Source organism: Photinus pyralis, unplaced genomic scaffold (assembly GCF_008802855.1).
Source record: "Photinus pyralis isolate 1611_PpyrPB1 unplaced genomic scaffold, Ppyr1.3 Ppyr1.4_unclustered_Scaffold7068, whole genome shotgun sequence".
In the NCBI taxonomy this organism is placed as follows: Eukaryota; Metazoa; Arthropoda; class Insecta; order Coleoptera; family Lampyridae; genus Photinus; species Photinus pyralis.
In genome coordinates, this window is record NW_022172083.1 from 1 (window position 1) to 19544 (window position 19544).

General features: G+C 36.2%; 2 protein-coding genes across 2 annotated transcripts; both read left to right on the forward strand.

Moving 5' to 3' along the window:
- Nucleotides 1-8759: 8759 nt before the first annotated feature.
- Nucleotides 8760-11941, forward strand: LOC116182698. Its single transcript, XM_031503240.1, has 2 exons — nt 8760-9463; nt 9515-11941. The coding sequence occupies exon 2, from the start codon at nt 9526-9528 to the stop codon at nt 11647-11649; it is 2124 nt and encodes a 707-aa protein (XP_031359100.1). The 5' UTR covers nt 8760-9463; nt 9515-9525; the 3' UTR covers nt 11650-11941.
- Nucleotides 11942-14357: 2416 nt separating this feature from the next.
- On the forward strand, nt 14358-15985 carry LOC116182699. The gene is made up of 4 exons (XM_031503241.1): nt 14358-15064; nt 15190-15318; nt 15448-15534; nt 15602-15985. Exons 1-4 carry the CDS (start codon nt 14870-14872, stop codon nt 15983-15985), a joined length of 795 nt encoding a protein of 264 aa, XP_031359101.1. The 5' UTR covers nt 14358-14869.
- The last annotated feature ends 3559 nt before the right edge of the window (nt 15986-19544 follow it).

A 19544-nucleotide genomic window follows, 5' to 3' on the forward strand; every position in this document is an offset into this window, starting at 1 on the left:
ACACGAGGTCAAGGAATGCATTCTGACTGATTATGCAGATCTTAAAGAAGAAGGACAAAAAGTGTAAATCGATCATTGTGCAGTGTGTGGCGAATACACATCTAGAATACATAAGGGTTAAACATTCAGCGTTTCAAATGTGGAGTGCGTTGCAAGCAGTATTCCAAAGGAAAGGTATTGCCAGTCAAATCTATCTCGAAAAAAACTTTTGTCGATGAAATTCGATAAAGGAACGTTAGAAGAGTACTTCTTAAAATTTGAAGAAACGGTCAGAGAGTTAAAATCAGTAGGTGCAAAATTAGAAGATGTTGACGTAGTTTGTCATTTGTTAATAACACTACCGAGTGAATACGACAACATAGTTACAGCCACGATACACTCACACCGGTATGCCAGTGCACATCGTCGCTTAATCGCATTGAACGACTGTGACGTCAGCTGGGTCACAACATTTCAGAGAGGTACATTTGAGAATGCGAGAATTACGTTTTATCCTTTAGTTTATGGTAAATAACAACAGAGTTTTGGAAAATTTAGGTATTGTTGGATATTATATAGTGAAATACCTATGCGGGTACGACATTCGGGCACTGGAATAACGTTAACTTGGTAATAATAATCACATAACTATAGGGTTTACCAATAGGGACGATAGGATTTTAAACGTTTAAGGCGGCTATGTTGGATGCCAAACATTTGACATATGCTGTCAGTTGTCATCAGTAAGGCTTGCCATTTCATCATGAACAAGTTCACGTTGCCTCAACGCTTGGAAATTATCCAAATTTCCTACGCAAATTCGCGAAGTTTTGTTGCTACTCAAAGAGCATTTCGTGTAAAATACGGTCGCCATCGTGCTCCCTCTGTGCTCGCTATTCGCCGTATAGTTGATAAATTGGAAAGTGAATTTACTCTGCAAGACTCTAAGCCACCCACACGAACACGTAATGCTCGTAGTGAAGAGAATATAGCCGCCGTAGTAGCCAGTGTTTCCGAAAATGATAATGTGTCCATTCCACGCCGTTCGCAAGAGTTGGGGCTGTCCTCAATGACCACCTGGCGTATTTTGCGGCTGGATCTCGGTCTGCACCCATACAAAATGGTTTTGGCACAACAACTCAAGCCAACCGATCATCGCTTACGTCGGGAATTTGCAGATTGGGCGCTAGAGTCGGTGGAAAATGATGCAGATTTTCATCGAAAAATCATCTTCTCGGACGAGGCTCATTTCTGGTTGAATGGATTTGTCAAGCAAAATTGCCGTTATTGGAGTGAGTCCAATCCTCAAGTGGTTCGTCAATCACCATTATATCCCCAAAGAATCACTGTTTGGTGTGGATTATGGTACGGTGGCATCATTGGCCCGTACTTTTTCAAAAACGATGACGGCTGTGCGGTTACTGTTAATGGCGAGCGCTATCGGGACATGTTGACCGAATTTTTATTTCCCCAAATTGATGATATCGATGGTGACGACATTATGTTTCAACAGGACGCCGCAACATGCCACACAGCGAACGCTACAATGGACTTATTGCGTCAACAGTTTGGTGAATCGTTGATTTCTCAAAATGGCCCCCACAATTGGCCGCCAAGATCATGCGATTTAACACCATTGGACTTCTTTTTGTGGGGCTATGTGAAGTCAAACAAAGGTTTATGCGAATAAACCCAAGACTCTTGACGAGCTCAAGGCCAACATTCGAGCGACCATAGCTGCCATTCCACCCGATATGATCCACCGAGTCATCGAAAATTGGTCCCATCGGATGAGCCAGTACAAAAAGAGCCGCGGTGGCCATTTGAACGATATTTTGTTTAAATCATAAATGGCATGAAATACAGCATTTAATAAAACCAATCAAACCTAAATTTGACCAAATTGACTGTGTTTTATTTCAATTTAAAATCCTATCGCTCTTATTGGTAAACCCGTTAGAAGCATTTATGCCGAAAACATTTAACAGGCGATTAAGTAATGTATATTTAAAGAGTTTGTTGAATATAATAGATAGATATAATAGATTTATTACTTACGTACTATTCTTAAAAAGGTACATGTCTTCCCATTTTAGATAGGTGTATATTGTCATTTTATGGTTTGTCACTTTAGAGTGCTGCAATTGCATAAAGGTATTTCTTATCTATTCCTACATAATCTCCTTATATACAAGCTTGAAACATAATCTAAAGTCATACAGAATACCTATGCAGGGTGGTGACTTGCGTCATACGATTATTGACTCCCCAAATTATTTTAGAGTAAAAATGTATTAAGGTTTTTTGTAGAAAAAATTTTTTTACGCCAATCAACCGTATTAATTTTCAATTCATTAAAAATTCCTGCTTGTGCCACTGAGTAGGAAAATAAAATGAAGTAGCAATAAAAATTATAATGCAGTACAAATGAATACGTTGTACAATGGTAAAGTTACGAGGTAAATTTGGACACTTTTACAAAGCGTCGAGCAAAGAGTTATAGCGCACACGGGCGGACGGACGGACGACAACACAAAACTATAAAGGATATGAGGATCCTTAATAATTCGAGAGCGAGGGGTGTTTTGTGTGTAAGTGTCAAGAGTTTAAAATGAACAGTGTTGTTCATATTTGTGATCAAATCAAGGTCTTCTTAGTCTTCTTAATGTATTGAATGAGAGTTACCTAAATTATTTGCGATGGTAAATGTCATAAGAGCGGTTAACAAAGGTTGTAATTATAGCATATCCATAGACGAAGATTTAGTAAGCAATATACGTTTAAATGAAATGGTTTCAACATTTGCGTTTGCGTATAATTATACTTAATTCCTTTTTTGTAAAATGTTTATTTATTGTTAATCAAAGATAGGTATTATCTTTGTGTTTGTGTTAATGTATTGCTTTTTAAATTATGCATTAGTTAACTTGACTACCACCCATTTAAACGCCCCGCGAACGTCAAAATTATATTTTCCTAGTTAGAATACACGTTCCCGCCAGAAAAGTGGCCCAGCTGACGTCATGGGCGCAGTCGGCGAGTTTTCGTTCCTCGATCTAGCATACCGGTGTGAGTGTATCGTGGTTACAGCTCTAGAAACCGTTGAAACAGAAAAACTAACCCTGGAATTTGTTAAAAAATTACTAGATCAGGAGTATGTAAAAGTGTAGAGGCAAATGTATGTGAACAAAATATTTTTGAATGTTGGCATCAAAGACTAGGCCATTTGAATTATAAAAGCATGTTAAATTTAACACAATTGGTAGAAGGGTTAGAAATGCGCTTGTAACGATTATATAACTCCATGTATATGTATCCTATAGACGTTTTTTCGTCCTCTGCTCTGTAAACATACGCTTAAATTGTGTTGGAAACAATATTATTGATTTTAGGTTCATTAAATAATGGTTTATAAGTAGTTAGCCTTCACTACTCCACTTTTTTATAGATTTCAATTTTGATGCGTTTGATGTCACACAAAAGGAGCCAACATGCGCAACAGACATTGTTGCCCTCAATAATGAATACACACTTCTTATAAATTCAATGTTAGATGGAAGTTTCACACAATACGAGCATATTTTAGTTCCCAATTAAATGTAAATAAAATAGTTAAATACCTAGTTAAGTACATTCATGGCAGGTATTACAAAGGCTGATTAAATAAACCCTCTGTTAGCTAACCTTTGATTAAGATCTTGAATAAACCAACCAATCAACCAAGCATATTCTGTAATCAAGTACATTAATGATTAGTTATCTAAAATAAACTTAAAAGGCTTTGTAAAACTCGCATTATACTCGCGTTGTTTGATTATATCCACCAGCACAGCTTATTTCTAAACAAAATGTGTCAATGAAAATTTTGATATAAGTAATATTTAGTGTATAAATTTTCTTTCTTTTTATGTGTCTGGCTCCAGCCAGCCCAGTTCTGTATTGAATATTTTTGATATAAGTAAATAATTCTAGATTACGATTGTAGTTTTTTAGTCATACTACCTAGCGTATTCCATGAGGGTTACAACTGACTAAAAGTGACGTCCCAAAGTAGCATAGAAATGACGTCATTTAACCCCGAGAAATCCTAAGAAAAGTGACGCCCGTTTAACGTCTGAAAGTAGCAAATAAATGACGTCATTTAGATACTAGAATTCCTGTTAAAAGTGAAGTCCTATTAACGTCTGAGAGTACCGTCAAAATGATGTGACATATTGACGTCAAATGCCACTTGTAAATAAATGTAAGGTCACCCTGTATATAGAGTAAAAGGATTGCGACGTAGTTGAAGACGAGTGTGACCTATTTCATTATTATTTTCATTTAGATTGTGCCTGGTTAAGTTCCATGTCAATAAAAGTGTTTTTCTATGTTCAACTAATTACTGTGTGTTGTGTAAGCTCGGCGATCAGGGACGACCTTTAATTTAATAATCAAGAATAATTTTATCTATTTGCATTCTAGGTTTCGGAATATTAATTGCAGAGCCCCAGGTTCATGTCATGATGCCGCAGTATTTCGACAGTCCGCCTTATTTAATGATTGTGATGCTTTAGTTCCGAAGGTAATAGTATACGAGTGAGAAAGTTGGCAATTATGCACGAAGATAAGATTTGCGTAAGTTATCTGTCATCATGTTCAATTGCTAAACACATATCCATTTTATCCGTAGTTCCTTTTAAGTCGACCCATTTTGTTGAATACACTTCATTAGTACCTATACGACTATACCATCAAAATACTCGTCAATTTTGTTAAACACATTTAGAAATCCATGCTTTATATTACTTTCACTATTTGATCACAAATTTAACACAATTTAAGTTGATGTTTTAATGATAGTGTTTGTAAAATATTTTTTTGGGAGCATGAAACATTGGCTGTCATTTTTGATTCTCTGTGTTTGGATTCATATCTCATGCTCCAAAATAATACTAGAGGACATGACATTTGAAGCACTCGTCCATAATGTAGCAAGTGATGATGCTTTGGTTTAAGAGTTGGACCAAATATTTTGATATACTCATCAAGATACTTTGTGATCCTTGTGTTTAGCAATATATAAGCTTTATAATGTACCATTGGAACCAGAACAATATCTAGTATCTTTATATATATACGTCTGTTTGAAGAAGAAAATCGCTTTTTGCCAGAGTCAACGCAGAACTACGTTTCTTTGTTTGGAAATTTGAAATCAGCGTCTTGCGAGTTAAGAGCAGATCCACATTTTTGTTGAAGTTTAAAGTTTGTTTTGGGAGTTTGGAAGTTTTTATCGTCAGTTTGTTGCCAGTCAGGGCAGTTTTTGGTTTGAGTGAAGATTGTTTATTTCGCTTCGGCGAGTTACCGCGGTAGTTTTGGATTTGTGTAGAGGCCAGCAGTTTTTGGAAGTTTAGAGTTTCCGTTTTACGGAGTGGAAAGCCGAGTTTTGTGGCAGTTTTTGGAAGTTTAGACCTTCAGAAAAGTGCGTCACTAAGGTGTGTCGGCGCCGACTTGAGTGTTGTTTTGTATAAATTTGAATTTTGTTGTTTTTTGTGTGTAGGGGAGGGTGGGCCACTATGAGAGACGGGCCATCTTGAAACATGCGTTTTATTTCATCAATTTTACAGTTTGGATATGTTCCATCTAGTGGCTAATGGATAAACCTAAGAGCAAACTGTAAACGAACTTATAACCGAACCCTGCATCAAAGCCGGTTATTTTCGCGGTTTCATTGTTTCGAGGTTAGTGAAGTTTTTCTGGGGCTGAGTTGTACGTGTGTTTTTTGGACGTTTTGTGGGAAAGTACGAGTAAGTACCATATACAGTTTCATTAAGCATCTATTTAGGAATATTGTTATGTGAGAAGTTTAAGTCATCGTGGTCTTGACAAAAATATAACCTATAAAAAGTCGTCCTGGCACTGTTGGGCCACTTAGAGACGATTATTTCGGGCCACCATGAGACAAGTCTCACTGTGACCCATATTATATTATAACAAACAAGTAGTAATTTTACAGATGTTTAACATTGTTGCTTTAAATGTCAGGTCCAGCGGAAAGCCAAAGATGTCTAGAGGTCGGAAACGGAAAACTGAGAAAGGCAACTTTTCCGAAGCTTCTATGAAACGTGTTGTGGAAGAAGTTGTCCGACATAACGTATGTTTACGTGTTGCTGCAAGCAATAACAACGTCAAATTCCAGACGTTGTTTAGATATGTTAAGAAGCTTAAAGCTGACCCTAATAAATCACTGGAGGAAGTCACAATGAAGCCTAATTATCAATCACGATTAATTTTTACCTCAGAGCAGGAAAAAATGTTAGTAGATTATATTCTACGTTGTTCAAAAATGTGCTACGGAAAATCTACAATAGATGTGAGAAAATTGGCATATGAGATGGCAAAGATAAATTCGATTCCAATCCATCCTTCATGGGAAGATTCGAAAAGAGCCAGCATTGACTGGATGCAAGCGTTTATAAAACGAAATCCTGAAGTCAGCATTAGACAACCGGAGAACTGTAGCATGTCAAGAGCCACTTCTTTTAATAAACACAATGTTGATAAATTTTTCAACAACCTTGAAGAAGCCTATTCTCGTTCAGAACTATTTGCGGATGGTAGCCGTGTGTACAATCTTGACGAAACAGGAACAACGACTGGACAACAAAAAAAGTAATAGCACAAAAAGGCATGAAGCAAGTGAGTCAAATTACAAGTGGTGAGAGGGGAGTATTGGTTACTACAGGCTGCATCGTGCTCGTGCTCATTGCCACCAGTAATGGTTTTCCCCCGCAAATATTTTAAACCACCAATGATTAACGGCGCTCCTCCAGGAACTCTTGGTTTGACCAATCCAAGTGGATGGATGAATGGCGAACTCTTTGTAAATGCAATGCAGCACTTTATCCATCATTCTGGATCGTCTAAGGAAAATCCCACTATATTGATTTTCGACAATCATGAAAGTCACTTGACCATCAATACCTTGAATTTGGCGAAGGATCACGGTGTGACTATTGTAACATTACCACCGCATTGCTGCAGCCCCTGGATGTGTCGGTGTTTGCTTCGTTTAAAGCACATTATAACAGAGCAGTCGATTCTTGGTTGTTACATCACCCAGGCATTCCTCTTACCATTTACGATATTGCTGGCTGTGTTGGAGTGGCGCATGATCGTGCAATGACTCCAAGCAATATAAAATCTGGCTTCCGAAAAACCGGATTATTTCCCTTTGACCGAAATATTTTCACAGACGATGATTTTTTGGTTAGTGCTGTAACCGATCGAGAAGATCCCAACACAAAAAGTCATGAGCAGACGACGCCATCAGCAGAAAGCATCACTTTATCCTCAATCAGACATTCAACCCCACCACCATCAACATGCAGACCGTCGACATGCATCCCATCAACATCCAATGTCAGGGGAGCATCAAAACCATTTATTTCTCCACAAGAATTCGAGGGGTTTCCAAAAGCGGGAGAAAGGAAAAAGACACGCAATATTCGAAAGGGTCGAAGCTTAATTCCAACAGATACGCCTGAAAAAGATCTAATAGAAGCTAAACAAAATGAGAAACGTAACAAGAAGAAAAAACCACATGTGAGAAAGGTGTTCACAAGTAAAAAAGAAGTGGAAGAAACGTCTGAAAGTGAAATGGAAATTTCTGATAATAGCTCAGATGACATTGAATGGCCTCCGAAGCCTGATGATGATATGGAAGAGGCTACGATTAATCGTGAGCCACGAGAGGGAGATTTTGTCTTGGTGAAATTTTCTGCTAAAAAAGACGTTTATTACGTGGGAAAAGTGATATCTGCAAAAGACAAAGAAAACGATTTTGAAGTTAGTTACCTGAGACGAAGCCTCAAATGTTTTAATAGTTTTATGTTTCCTGATATTCCCGATTTAGCGTCAGTAGCTTTGGAGAACATTAATATGATATTACCTGCTCCAGAAACATCTTCTGGAACAACAAAGCGGCAACGTTGTATTTTTAAGTTTCCTGTAAACTTTTCAGCTGTTGATGTTCGTTAAGGTCTTTACCGAAATACACATTTGAGTACAAAAATGTGCTGTTTTATTGTGGCCCTAGTGCTGTTTCATGGTGGCCCGCCAGTGGGCCACAATGAGACAATTGTTACTTAAAAGAAAACAAGTCGATTTGGATTTTCCTTGATTATTATCACTATCACAAAATATAGATATTGTGTGCAAAACATGGGCGATTGAGGCGGTATATTTACTTTTGCGAATTAATTAATCGTTTATCAAGAAAAAAATAAAATACAATTTTTGTCTCATGGTGGCCCACCCTCCCCTAACGTATTGGGATTAGCAGTTTGGACATGTACCGAATGTAAGTAAGATTAAGTTTTAATTGTAGTTTTTTCTTTGTAATAATTGTTTGTTTTCCTTGTTGTTTTTTTTATTGTGTAACCATTAAAACTGTAATTTGTAATTCTCACATTAATTTCTGTGTTTGTCTTTCGAACGATTTCATTTCCTTTAATTTACTGCTTTCTTGGAATACTTGTCCAAGGTCCATTTTATTTAAGCAAAATTTTTTTAGATTGATTTGGAATTTAAGGTATTTGGTCTAATAGCTCACTATCTAAGAAAAGAGTCGAATTCCTTCTCTGTGCTGGGGAGAAATTTTGTTCCGATAAATATAAGGGTTTGAGCTAGCTAGGTTCTGTTAGGTGTTCTGTACGGTCTTTTTGGCCTACGGACCGGTATACACAGCATATATATATATATATATATATATATATATATATATATATATATATCGAGGGCTTCAAACCAGATAGGCGTATCAACCAAATTTATCAAAATGACAATTTCGGGCGTATGTGTTACATGGTGGTGTTTTCTATGTCGTGCCAGAGGGACTTATAAATTCTAATACAAATTACGACTATATAATAAAAAATAGAAAGGCGTATACGCCTATGGTGAACTTAAGGTTATGCCAAAGAGGCGTATGTACATACGCCCCTTCCAGATGCGATGATGGTACACATAAGGTTATGCCAGAAAGGCGTATGTACATACGCCCCCGAAAATGTTGCTTTTCTCAGTCGGTAAACAGACGCAAATGTCATCAGAGGTTATGTTTGAAACACTTCTATTACTGTGTCTTTGTGTTAGTTTATTTTGAGTTTGTGTTTAAGAGGTCTTAAAATGTTTAACACGACATCACGAGGCAAACTAATGTTACAGTTATGTGCTGCAAATCAAAACAAAGAAGGTAGGTCTACACAATCTTCTTTATGTATAGTAGCGGTATTGTTGTATTGCTTAGATATTACCACATTTGTGGATAAACTCCCATAGAAATTAAAATCATTTAATTTTTTAGATGATGCAACTAATGCTACCTTTACAAGTAGTAGCACCTTTGTTGAAACTACCAGTGATCTAGATAAATCATTAGTTGAAGTCGGATTGCGGCCAAACATAGAATTACCATCAAAGAACACTGATGGCCACATAACTGGTATTATCAAATCATAGTAATTACCTATTTTTCTAAATTAAATTTGTTTAGAGTTAATAGAGATGAGACCGGATCCTTGTGAATTTGAAAATGAAGTGATTGTTATGGATGAAAATCAGTATGAAACGCAAATTGAAGATGTAAGAATAAGAATGGACAATGAAGGTGTGTATGAAACAGAATTTGAAACTGAAATGATTGCTATGGATGAAAATGAGTGTGAATCTGAAATTGAAGGTAGTGTAAGAATAGACAAGGAAAGAGTGTATGAAACTGAATTTGAACAAAATATTAGAAAAGATAATGAAGACGAATATGAAACAGAATTAGAAGAAAATGCAAAAGATAATGAGAGCAGTGGTGGTGGAAAACGAAAGAGGGCAAAACGAAAGGTTCCACAGCAGTGGAAGAAAAATGTACGGAAAAATAAACGAAATGCAGGAGAAAGCTACTTGACAACGGCAGGAAAAGTTGCAAGAGAGAGAAGACCAAAAAACCTTGGTGAAACATGTAAATGCAAACGCGAGTGTCATTTAAAAATTCGAGATGAAGATAAAATATCAATATCAAAGAGCTTTTGGGATATGAAAGATTTGAGCAGACAACGTGACTTCATTGCAGCTCGTGTTCGTCGCCAACTTGCTGAACGAGGTCGAGTGGAGAGCTCGAGAAGAAAATTCTCACAAACTTTTTCGCTTCTTCAAGGAGGAACAGAGCATCAAGTATGTAAATACTTTTTCCTGCAAACTTTAGATATTTCCGAAAAAATGGTTCGAACTTCCGTTGAAAAATCAGCTCGAAACGCTGCAGGAATTCCCTCCCCCGATAAAAGAGGTAGACATACACCTGCTAACAAACATGCAGAAGATGAAATCGTGTTCGCAATCAACCACATTGACTCGTTTCCCAGAGTTCCAGCTCATTGGTGTCGGAGAGATACCAAGAAGGAGTATTTGGAAACAATCTTAAACAAAGAAAAAATGTACAACTTGTACCTCGAGCACTGTATTACAAATAAAAAAAAACCTATATCACGCACCAACTATAAAGAGATTCTTATTGAAAAAAATATAGGATTTCATAAACCCAAAAAGGATCAATGCTGGTGCCACCATTTTGAGCAATTGCCTGCAGATCAAAAAACAGACAGGCAAGCCGAATTTGATCTTCACATTCGTAGAAAATGTGCCGCAAATGAAGAGAAAAGAAAAGATTCTGAAAAGTCCAAAACAGATGATACGTACTTATCGGCCAATTTTGATTTGGAAGCGGTGCTGTACAGTCCACTGTTTCATGCAAAACCAATTTTTTACAAAAGAAAATTAGCAACATTTAATTTTACGATTTATGAAGTACCAAAAAGACAGGGCCATTCATACATTTGGACGGAATTCGAAGGAAATCGAGGTTCCAATGAAATTGCTACCTGCTTAAATAAATTTATCCACAGTATTTCTAACACTGTCCGACATCTAGTGCTGTATTCAGATTGTTGTCCAGGGCAAAATCGAAATGCAGTTGTTGCGTGCATGTTACAACAAGCAGTATGTCTTGTACCACATCTAAAAATTATCGACTTGAAATTCTTAGAACCAGGCCATACGCACATGGAGTGCGACTCCATGCACGCTGCCATAGAACGAGCGTCTGAGAAGTCGAAAATTTTTTGGCCAGATGACTGGATAAATATTGTGATTTTGTCAAATAAAAAAAACCCTTTTAAGGTAAGCGTTTTGCACCACGATGACTTTCTTGATTATAAGGACTTGCAAGGGAAAATCATGGTAAACAAAAAGAAAGCTGATGATGGTAGTATTCTCAGTTGGAAAGAGGTAAAATGGTTGAGATTTGACAAGGAACAACCTAATGTAATGCAATATAAAAGTGAATACTGGGAAGAAGAGTTCAAACGTATAAACACGGGACGCAGAGGAAGAAAGCCAACAGCCAGGAATTCAAGCTATGAGATGAAGAAGGCGTACACTGACCAAATCCCAATTCAGAAAAAAAAATTTAATGATTTGCAGCAAATGTGCCATGGTAAAGACAAAATTATTCCTCGTCAATACCACCAATATTATAGATCACTTCCAGTGCAAGCAGGTAACACCAATAGTGAGGATTACGACTCAGAAGATGAAGTGTCACTTCAAGTAATGAAGGAGCGTTACTTGCAAAAAAAATGATTTCTTTGTGGCGATTTTTTTGTATTTCTTTCGAATTAAAATAAAAAAAAATGTATTACGCCTTCTTCTTTTAACTGCATTGGCATATACGCTGTTGAACCACATAGGCGTAAAGACCATATTTTCGATTTTTTTTAATAAAATGACCTAAAATTTTACATGCATATATTTTATTATTCAAACAAATAGTTTAATGAAATTCATACGTCATAATGAAAAAATAGAATTTTAAAACGTTTTTTTCATTTCCTGTAAAATTAGTGAAATGGTTGATACGCCTCTCTGACCTGAAGCCCTCGATATATATATATATACACACATCATTCTATCATTATTGCGTCCTTCGAACTATTGCGTCCGAATATCGGACGCAATAAAGGCATCGCCTGTATTTCCATGTTCCCGCCATTTTATCATTCAAATACTATCAACGAAGGATGGACCGGTTTAACAGATTCCTATAGCACAAACCAGCTTTGAGACATCTCTTGCCGTTTTCGAGATATTAAAAGATAACGAATTTTTAGTGGACGCAATAATAGTTGCAATACGTACGAAGTTGTATATTTTTAGTTCAGCACTTTGCAGCTAGGGGCGGTAAATTAGTATACGCTTTCAAGTATACGTTTTACAAAGTTGGTATATTATTGCGTCCAACATGTGGCAACACTGTAAGCTATTTATAGACATCATTTCGATAAGATAATCATCTTTTTATATCTTAAGTGAGGATAATTATTATACTCTCCATTCGGAAAGTACATTGTTGCGTCCAGATAAGTTTAATTATATTGGAGCTGATCTCCAAAAATGTAACAATTCAAAAAATTCTATTCAATAAAATTGTTTAACATAAAAGGTGGTATTTGGTTATCAACAAATTAAATTTCGCTTTTGAATATTTTTGGTCGATAGTTAACAGCCGACCCCCTTTTAATGGCTGTAAATATTAACTTGGGGAGGTTCAATTAATACGTGACGTATCTTATACTATTCCCACCATTTAAAACCAAATTTTTACTACAAGCGTACACTTTAATTTTTTTGCAATATTCCGTAACCCAGGGCTGATATCCAAAAATGTAACAATTCAAAAAATTCTATTCGATAAAATGGTTTAACCTAAAAGGTGGTATTTGGTTATCAACAAATTAAATTTCGCTCTTGAATATTTTTGCTTGATGGTTAACAGCTGACCCCCCTTTAATGGCTGTAAATTTTAACTTGGCGGTGTTCAATTGAAACGTGACGTCTCTTATACTATTCCCAGCATTTAAAAACAAATTTTTACTACAAGCGTACACTTTAATTTTTTTGCAATATTCCGTAACCCAGAGCTGATCTCCGAAAATGTAACAATCCAAAAAATTCTATTCTTTAAAATGGTTTAACTTAAAAGGTTGTATTTGGTTATCAACAAATTAAATTTCGCCTTGAATATTTTTGGTTGATGGTTAACAGCTGACCCCCCTTTAATGGCTGTAAATATTAACTTGGGGAGGTTCAATTGATACGTGACGTCTCTTATACTATTTCCAGCATTTAAAAACAAATTTTAACTGCAAGCGTACACTTTTATTTTTTTGCATTATTCCGTAACCCCGAGCTGATCTGCGAAAATGTAAAAATTCAAAAGATTTTATTCAATAAAATTGTTTTATTTGTAGATAAGGTAAAAGTAAGTAATTATAGTAATAAATGAATGTTTACTTATACGTGATCGATTTCGCTTTTATTTAGCATCTTCGGACCTTAATTAATTGACGCTAAGGTCCGAATATGCTAAATAAAAGCGAAATCGATCACCAATAACTTATAAGAAAACATTCATTTATTTATAATTATTTACTTCTACCTTACAAATTCGATACAAGTAATGACAATAGACATACGTCGACAAAAACCAAAATCAAAATTTTATACTAAGTTCCACACCTTTACAAGGAAAAGCAATTGGACTCGTATAATTAAATTAATTCCTGCCGGATCAACGTCCTCTTGAATATGTGATTAGACGAGGAATGACTGAGCATTAACATTGGCAACATTGCAGGACGCAATAATATACGGCGAAATCCATATACGGGCGCGACAATGGCGCATATGAAAGGACGCACGAATGATTCAATATGACTGAAAATTCGTATATCGAAATACTGGGAATTTTTGAAATCTGGTTACGATTCTAGCCACGACATACGATTCCAAACCAACATTCGCGGCAATAGTTTAAGAATTCCTATCCGTTCTAGGAGACGCAATAAAGTACAAATACGTACGGACGCAATAATGATAGCGGGATGTGTGTGTGTGTGTGTCTGGCAGGACGAAATTTTGGGATTCTTAACTAGAATGGACAAGGGCGGTTTCCATGTAATTAATTTTTTTAAATTTAAATTTTTGTTTTATATCGTTCGTTAAGTACATCAACAGAAATTATTGTTACGAAAAAGAGGTCAAGGTTTGTAGTGTTTACATTTTAATCTCATTTTTGATTTTATTTAAGGTAGATTTCTGAGAATTTTATATCGCTTTTATTCTGTTATCATTGTAAACGCTTAATTTAATTGACAGGTGGATGTTATTTATCGCCTTTGCATTGTATTTAAAAGATAGAAAATTCTATTTTTCCTAGTATTTTAATTTTGTGTTATCTCTTAATGTCGGTTAAAAATTGGTTATAAAAATAATTTCTACCTCTGGTTTAACGTGCGTTAGGGGGGATATTTTCTGTTGGCAACTTGTTGGAATGTGGATAGCGAGTCACATTGTACATTGTAGATGAAGTGAGTTAGAGTTGTCACAATTCTGTACCTTGGAAGAAAAAGGGCCAATCTCCAAAATTACCATTTTGAATTGAAGTTTATAACACTATTATACTTATGTGCTTTCTACCTTTATGTGTAAAAGAGGCCAATCTCCTAGAACATGTCATTACTAAAATAAATTACTTCTTAAAGGCCAATGTGACTATTAGCTTCAATTTTAAAATGGCCAATTTCCCACTTTGGCCTTAAGGTTGTTATGTATGAAACCAAATAAAAGGGCCAAACTCCATTTATTGTGGACATTGGCCTTATGTTCTCTTGTATTAAAGTGGACATTGGCCTATTTAATAACGAACTAGCTATACGCAAGTGCGAATGGGTAAACACGTGCAACAGGTACATTTTGCAATTTTAACTTTCATGTTGTGGTTGTGCAAGTGCATTAGTTCAAAATGTGCAGTAAAAGAACAAAAGAAATTCTTAAATTATCAGCTATGAAATGTGGGAATCGCAACGGTAAGCGGAAACATTTTAAATTAATAAGTAAACTTATTTTTAACTTTTCTCCTACAGAATCTATAGACCAGGTTAGTACTTCTGCAGAGATGGATTCCAGCCTTATAGAAGTTTTACCGGCGTTGATATGTGTAAATATCTAAATAATAGTATACCACTTTGTGAAGTTTATAATTTATTTGCTTGCTCGATCAATTATTAAGATTAGGTACTTAGAAAGAGTTGTGATTTGTTCAGTAATTACTGTTGAACATAGGGGTCCAGTATTCAGTCTGCTGTGAATCAAACACACCAGCAACTCTTACTGTCAACACCATTAGGAGATACTATTTTAGAAACGTTCATGGACCTACAGGCAGTTCCACCGGTACCTGTGGAGTCAAATGTACGTACAAATAATTCGACAGTATACCATAATTTTAGTCATTTTCATTGAAGTCAGTGCGACTCTTTAGAACATAGAATTAAAAATAAGTAGTAGACAACAATTCAATTTTTTTTCCGCGATTTCCAGGAATTCCAGCCACAAGATCGAAATGGAGATTATTTGGAATTGGTGACGATGCAGCAACAGAGTCCTTTATGTTCTATTGACGAGAATGTAAGTAGAAGTCGTGAAATGCGCAATATCGGTGTTAAGGTATAATTTCATTTCCTTGCGATTTTAGCATGGGTTTGAAGCAGTAGACGAGTACGAGGATATGGGAGAAGTAGACGTATCGGACGATCAGGACAAAGTACCTAATGAAGAGGAGATGAATACATCAAACGAAAATGGTGAACTTGAAGATAGCGTAACAGATGACGGAAAAAGAAGAGTTGGAGATGGCGGAATGACAACTGATGAGGATACAACCAGAAAACATGATGTGCTTCAAGATGATGGATCAGATGACCGAAAAAAAAAAGGGTTGGAGGTGGTAGAAAGAGGACTGCTGAAGAAGATAGAACCAGAAAACGTGTTAAGCAGCCCAAGACGTGGTCACAGACTCAAAGAAAGGAAAAAAGAGAAAGGGGGTTGGAATATACAACGAAAAAGGGGAAACAAATAAACGCCAAGAATTTAAAACAGCCCTGCCAATGCAAGAAAAAATGTTATAATAAAATAACCGAAGAAGAACGTCAACTTTTATTTCACGAGTTTTACAAACTAAGTAAAGACGGCCAAGATCAGTTTATTTCGCAGACTGTAGAAGAGATTTCTAAAAATAGAGAAAGAGTTATTGCTGAGCATAAAGGAAGCAGTAGAAGGAGTTTTTCTAGGAGGTATTATTTGCAGCCTCAAGCTGGTCCTAGGATCGAAGTTTGCCAAAAAATGTATATTGGTACCTTTGACCTAACGTTAAAGAAGGCGAGAGTAATAATAGAAAAGAAAAGGAAAAACAATGGCGTGTGTCCTTCTGATGGTCGTGGCCCACAAGAAGATAGGCAATAATGACAAAGACTCTATTAGAAGGCACATAGAGAGCATTCCAGCCTACACAAGCCATTATTCCCGTGAGAGAACGTCAAAAAAGTACTTAAGCCCACACATCGATTGCGTAGTTGTATAGACTGTACTGGACGGATTGTAAAAAAAACAATATTCCTCCACAATTAGAATGCCAATACCGAAAGATCTTCAATGAAGAGTATAACTTGTCATTCCACCATCCTGCCAATGACACTTGCAGCAAATGTGATAGAATTCATCAAGAGCTAAAAGCCATCAATAACGTTCCAGAGCTGAGTCAAGAGCAAGAAGAAGAAAAGAAGAAATTAGAAAAAGAGAAATCTGAACACCTTGACATGGCGGAAAGTGCCTATAATAGTAAACGCGCAGACAAGAATATTGCAAAAGTTGATCAATCTGTTATAACAGCCTCATTCGATCTAGAAAAGTGTTTACCTACACCTTACTTAAAAAATGGACTATCCTTTTACAAAAGACAGTTATGGACTTTTAACCTTACTTTTTATTGTACATCTCTAAACAAAAGTACTGGTACGTGCTTTCTTTGGGACGAAACCATAGCAAACCGAGGAGGTGTGGAGATAGCTTCATGTGTTAGGAAATTTGTGTTCACTTTGCCATCAGCAGTCAAAACTGTAAATTTTTATAGCGATTCTTGTACAGGCCAAAACAAAAATATCTTCCATATTACCATGTTCTGCGTTCTCATGGAAGAATTAAAACAAACGGAAAGTGCTATAGTAGAAATAAACCACAAATTTTTAGAATCAGGACACACACATATGGAAGCAGACTCAATACATGCTGCAATTGAGACCGCAAAAAAGAAAACCACTGTGGATATAGAAGTGCCGCACGACTGGTATAACTTTATTAAAACAGTGTATAGAAAGTCGCCACTAGATGTGGTAGAAATGCAGCAGAAAGATTTTTTTTATTTCGGCGAGTTGCTTAGTAGTAAATTAGTTCACAGGAAAAAAAATGAGCAAGGGGAATGTATTCCCTGGATGAAAATCAAATGGCTTCAATTTAAAAGGGAAGAAGAGTACGTATTTTATTACAAAACATCTTTTGAGGGAATTTAAGGAAAAGAGAAAGTTCAATCAAGGTAGATTTAAAACCAATGTATTCAGAAACACTTTCTTTGGCAGAAGCCAAGGTACAAAATTTACAAGAACTTTTACCGTACATAAGCAATTACAAAACAACGAGAGTGGAGTTTGGCCCTTGTTTTTCCAAGGTACAGAATTAATATAGATTGACAGTTACACAAGTTTTGTATCTTTATTAATATACAGTTAACGTTTCACTGAGGCAAATTGCAAACTCTGCTACTCCAATATCTCATACAACTGCTTATCATTGGCTGTTTTAATTTGTAATTTTGGAAGAAGGGTTTCCACCTTAAATAGAACGGACTGAAAAGAGGAAGGGCTTTTTGCCAGGGTCAACGCAGAACTACGTTTCTTTGTTTTGAAATCAGCATTTTGTTGAAGTTTGAAGTTTTGTTTTGGGAGTTTTGAAGTTTTCGTCAGTTTGTTGCCAGTCAGGGCAGTTTTTGGTTTGAGTGAAGATTGTTTATTTCGCTTCGGCGAGTTACCGCAGTAGTTTGGTTTGTGTAGAGGCCAGCAGCTTTGGAAGCTGGTGGAGTTTCCGTTCTACGGAGTGGAAAGCCGAGTTTGCGGCAGTTTTAGAAGTTTGGACCTTCAGTGAAGTGCGTCACCAAGGTGTGGTCGGCGCCGACTTGAGTTTTTTGTGTAATTTTGAAATTTGTTGTTTTTGTTTGTGTGTACCGTATATGGGATTAGCAGTTTTGGACATGTACCGAATGTAAGTAAGATTAAGTTTTAATTGTAGTTTTTTCTTTGTTTGTTTTCCTTGTTTTTTTTTTTATTGTGTAACCATTAAAACTGAAATTTGTAATTCTCACATTAATTTCTGTTTGTCTTTCGAACGATTTCATTTCCTTTAATTTACTGTTTTCTTTTAATACTTGCCCAAGGTCCATTTTATTTAATCAAAATTATTAAGATTGATTTGGAATTTAAGGTATTTGGTCTAACCCACTATCTGAGAAAAGAGTCAAATTCCTCCTCCGTGCAGGGGAGAAGTTTTGTTCCGGGAAATATAAGGGTTTGAGCTAGCTAGGTTTGTTTAGATGTGTTGTGTGCGGTCTTTTTGGCCTACGGACCGGTGCACACAGCAATATATCATATCCCCAAGGTATGTAGTAAAGCACATCATCTCCGATGCTGTCATTTTTAATTTCACCAGGGAATCCGGGGTTAAATACGGTGGCCTGTTACCACTTTCCAATTCACTAAAATTAAACATTTTTAATCTAAAGTTTAAAGTATCTAAAGAAAACAATTTAAATTCTATAACAAGTTTTTGTAAAATTCCAAGTATAATTGCAAACCCCTTCCAAAATATGATGCATGACATCAACCGAATAGTTATCAATCAAGTGAAAATTTTCAAGTCCATTCCAAATACAGGATTCTTTGATACCTGTCTGTGAAGTGTTTTGTTGCAATTGCTGCTCATACATCAATTTTGTTCTCAGTAGAGAGCGATTTTCTGAGGAAGTGCATTTGGTGTCGCTGTTATTCATCATACAAAATCTGCAATAATAGGTGACAGAAACTTTCAACCATACCTAGTATAGAATGGAGTCCCAAATTATCCCATCAAAATTCAAAGTCGCCGCGTGCGCTAGCGCCCGCTAACGCTACGCTACACTTTGGACCCCCCAGCTAACAGGTTTTGCCACATTTAAATATCAGCTGAAAGTTATTTATGCTCTTTTTACATTGTACACTATTATATATACCATTTTTGTCCTGCCCTTCCGGCAATTGACGGTATTAGGTCGAGTATCGAAACCTGCAATGGTTATGAAAAAGATCTAGAGCGGCAAAATACAAACTTCCAATTTAGAAAAGCTACTGATATGTAAATGAATTCTTATGATATAAGAAGGTTATAAATGGGAAATAGATATAGTATTTTACATTATTAGCCAGGTAAGTGAGTTTTTACTGGCGATAGGAGAAGTTGACTAGCGAGCCGTTAGGCGAGCTTGTCATCTCCTAGAGCCAGTAAAAACTATTACCTGGCGTAGGTATAATGTACAATATTTTATTTGTTACTCATTT

Excerpts from the sequence above, each read along its gene's own strand:
- LOC116182698 (XM_031503240.1), top strand. The coding sequence starts at position 9,526 with ATGAGACCGGATCCTTGTGAATTTGAAAATGAAGTGATTGTTATGGAT.
- LOC116182699 (XM_031503241.1), top strand. The coding sequence starts at position 14,870 with ATGTGCAGTAAAAGAACAAAAGAAATTCTTAAATTATCAGCTATGAAA. Across the intron at positions 15,065-15,189 it reads TTTTACCGGCGTTGATATGT|GGGTCCAGTATTCAGTCTGC; the intron begins GTAAATATCTAA and ends TGTTGAACATAG. Across the intron at positions 15,319-15,447 it reads CGGTACCTGTGGAGTCAAAT|GAATTCCAGCCACAAGATCG; the intron begins GTACGTACAAAT and ends CGCGATTTCCAG.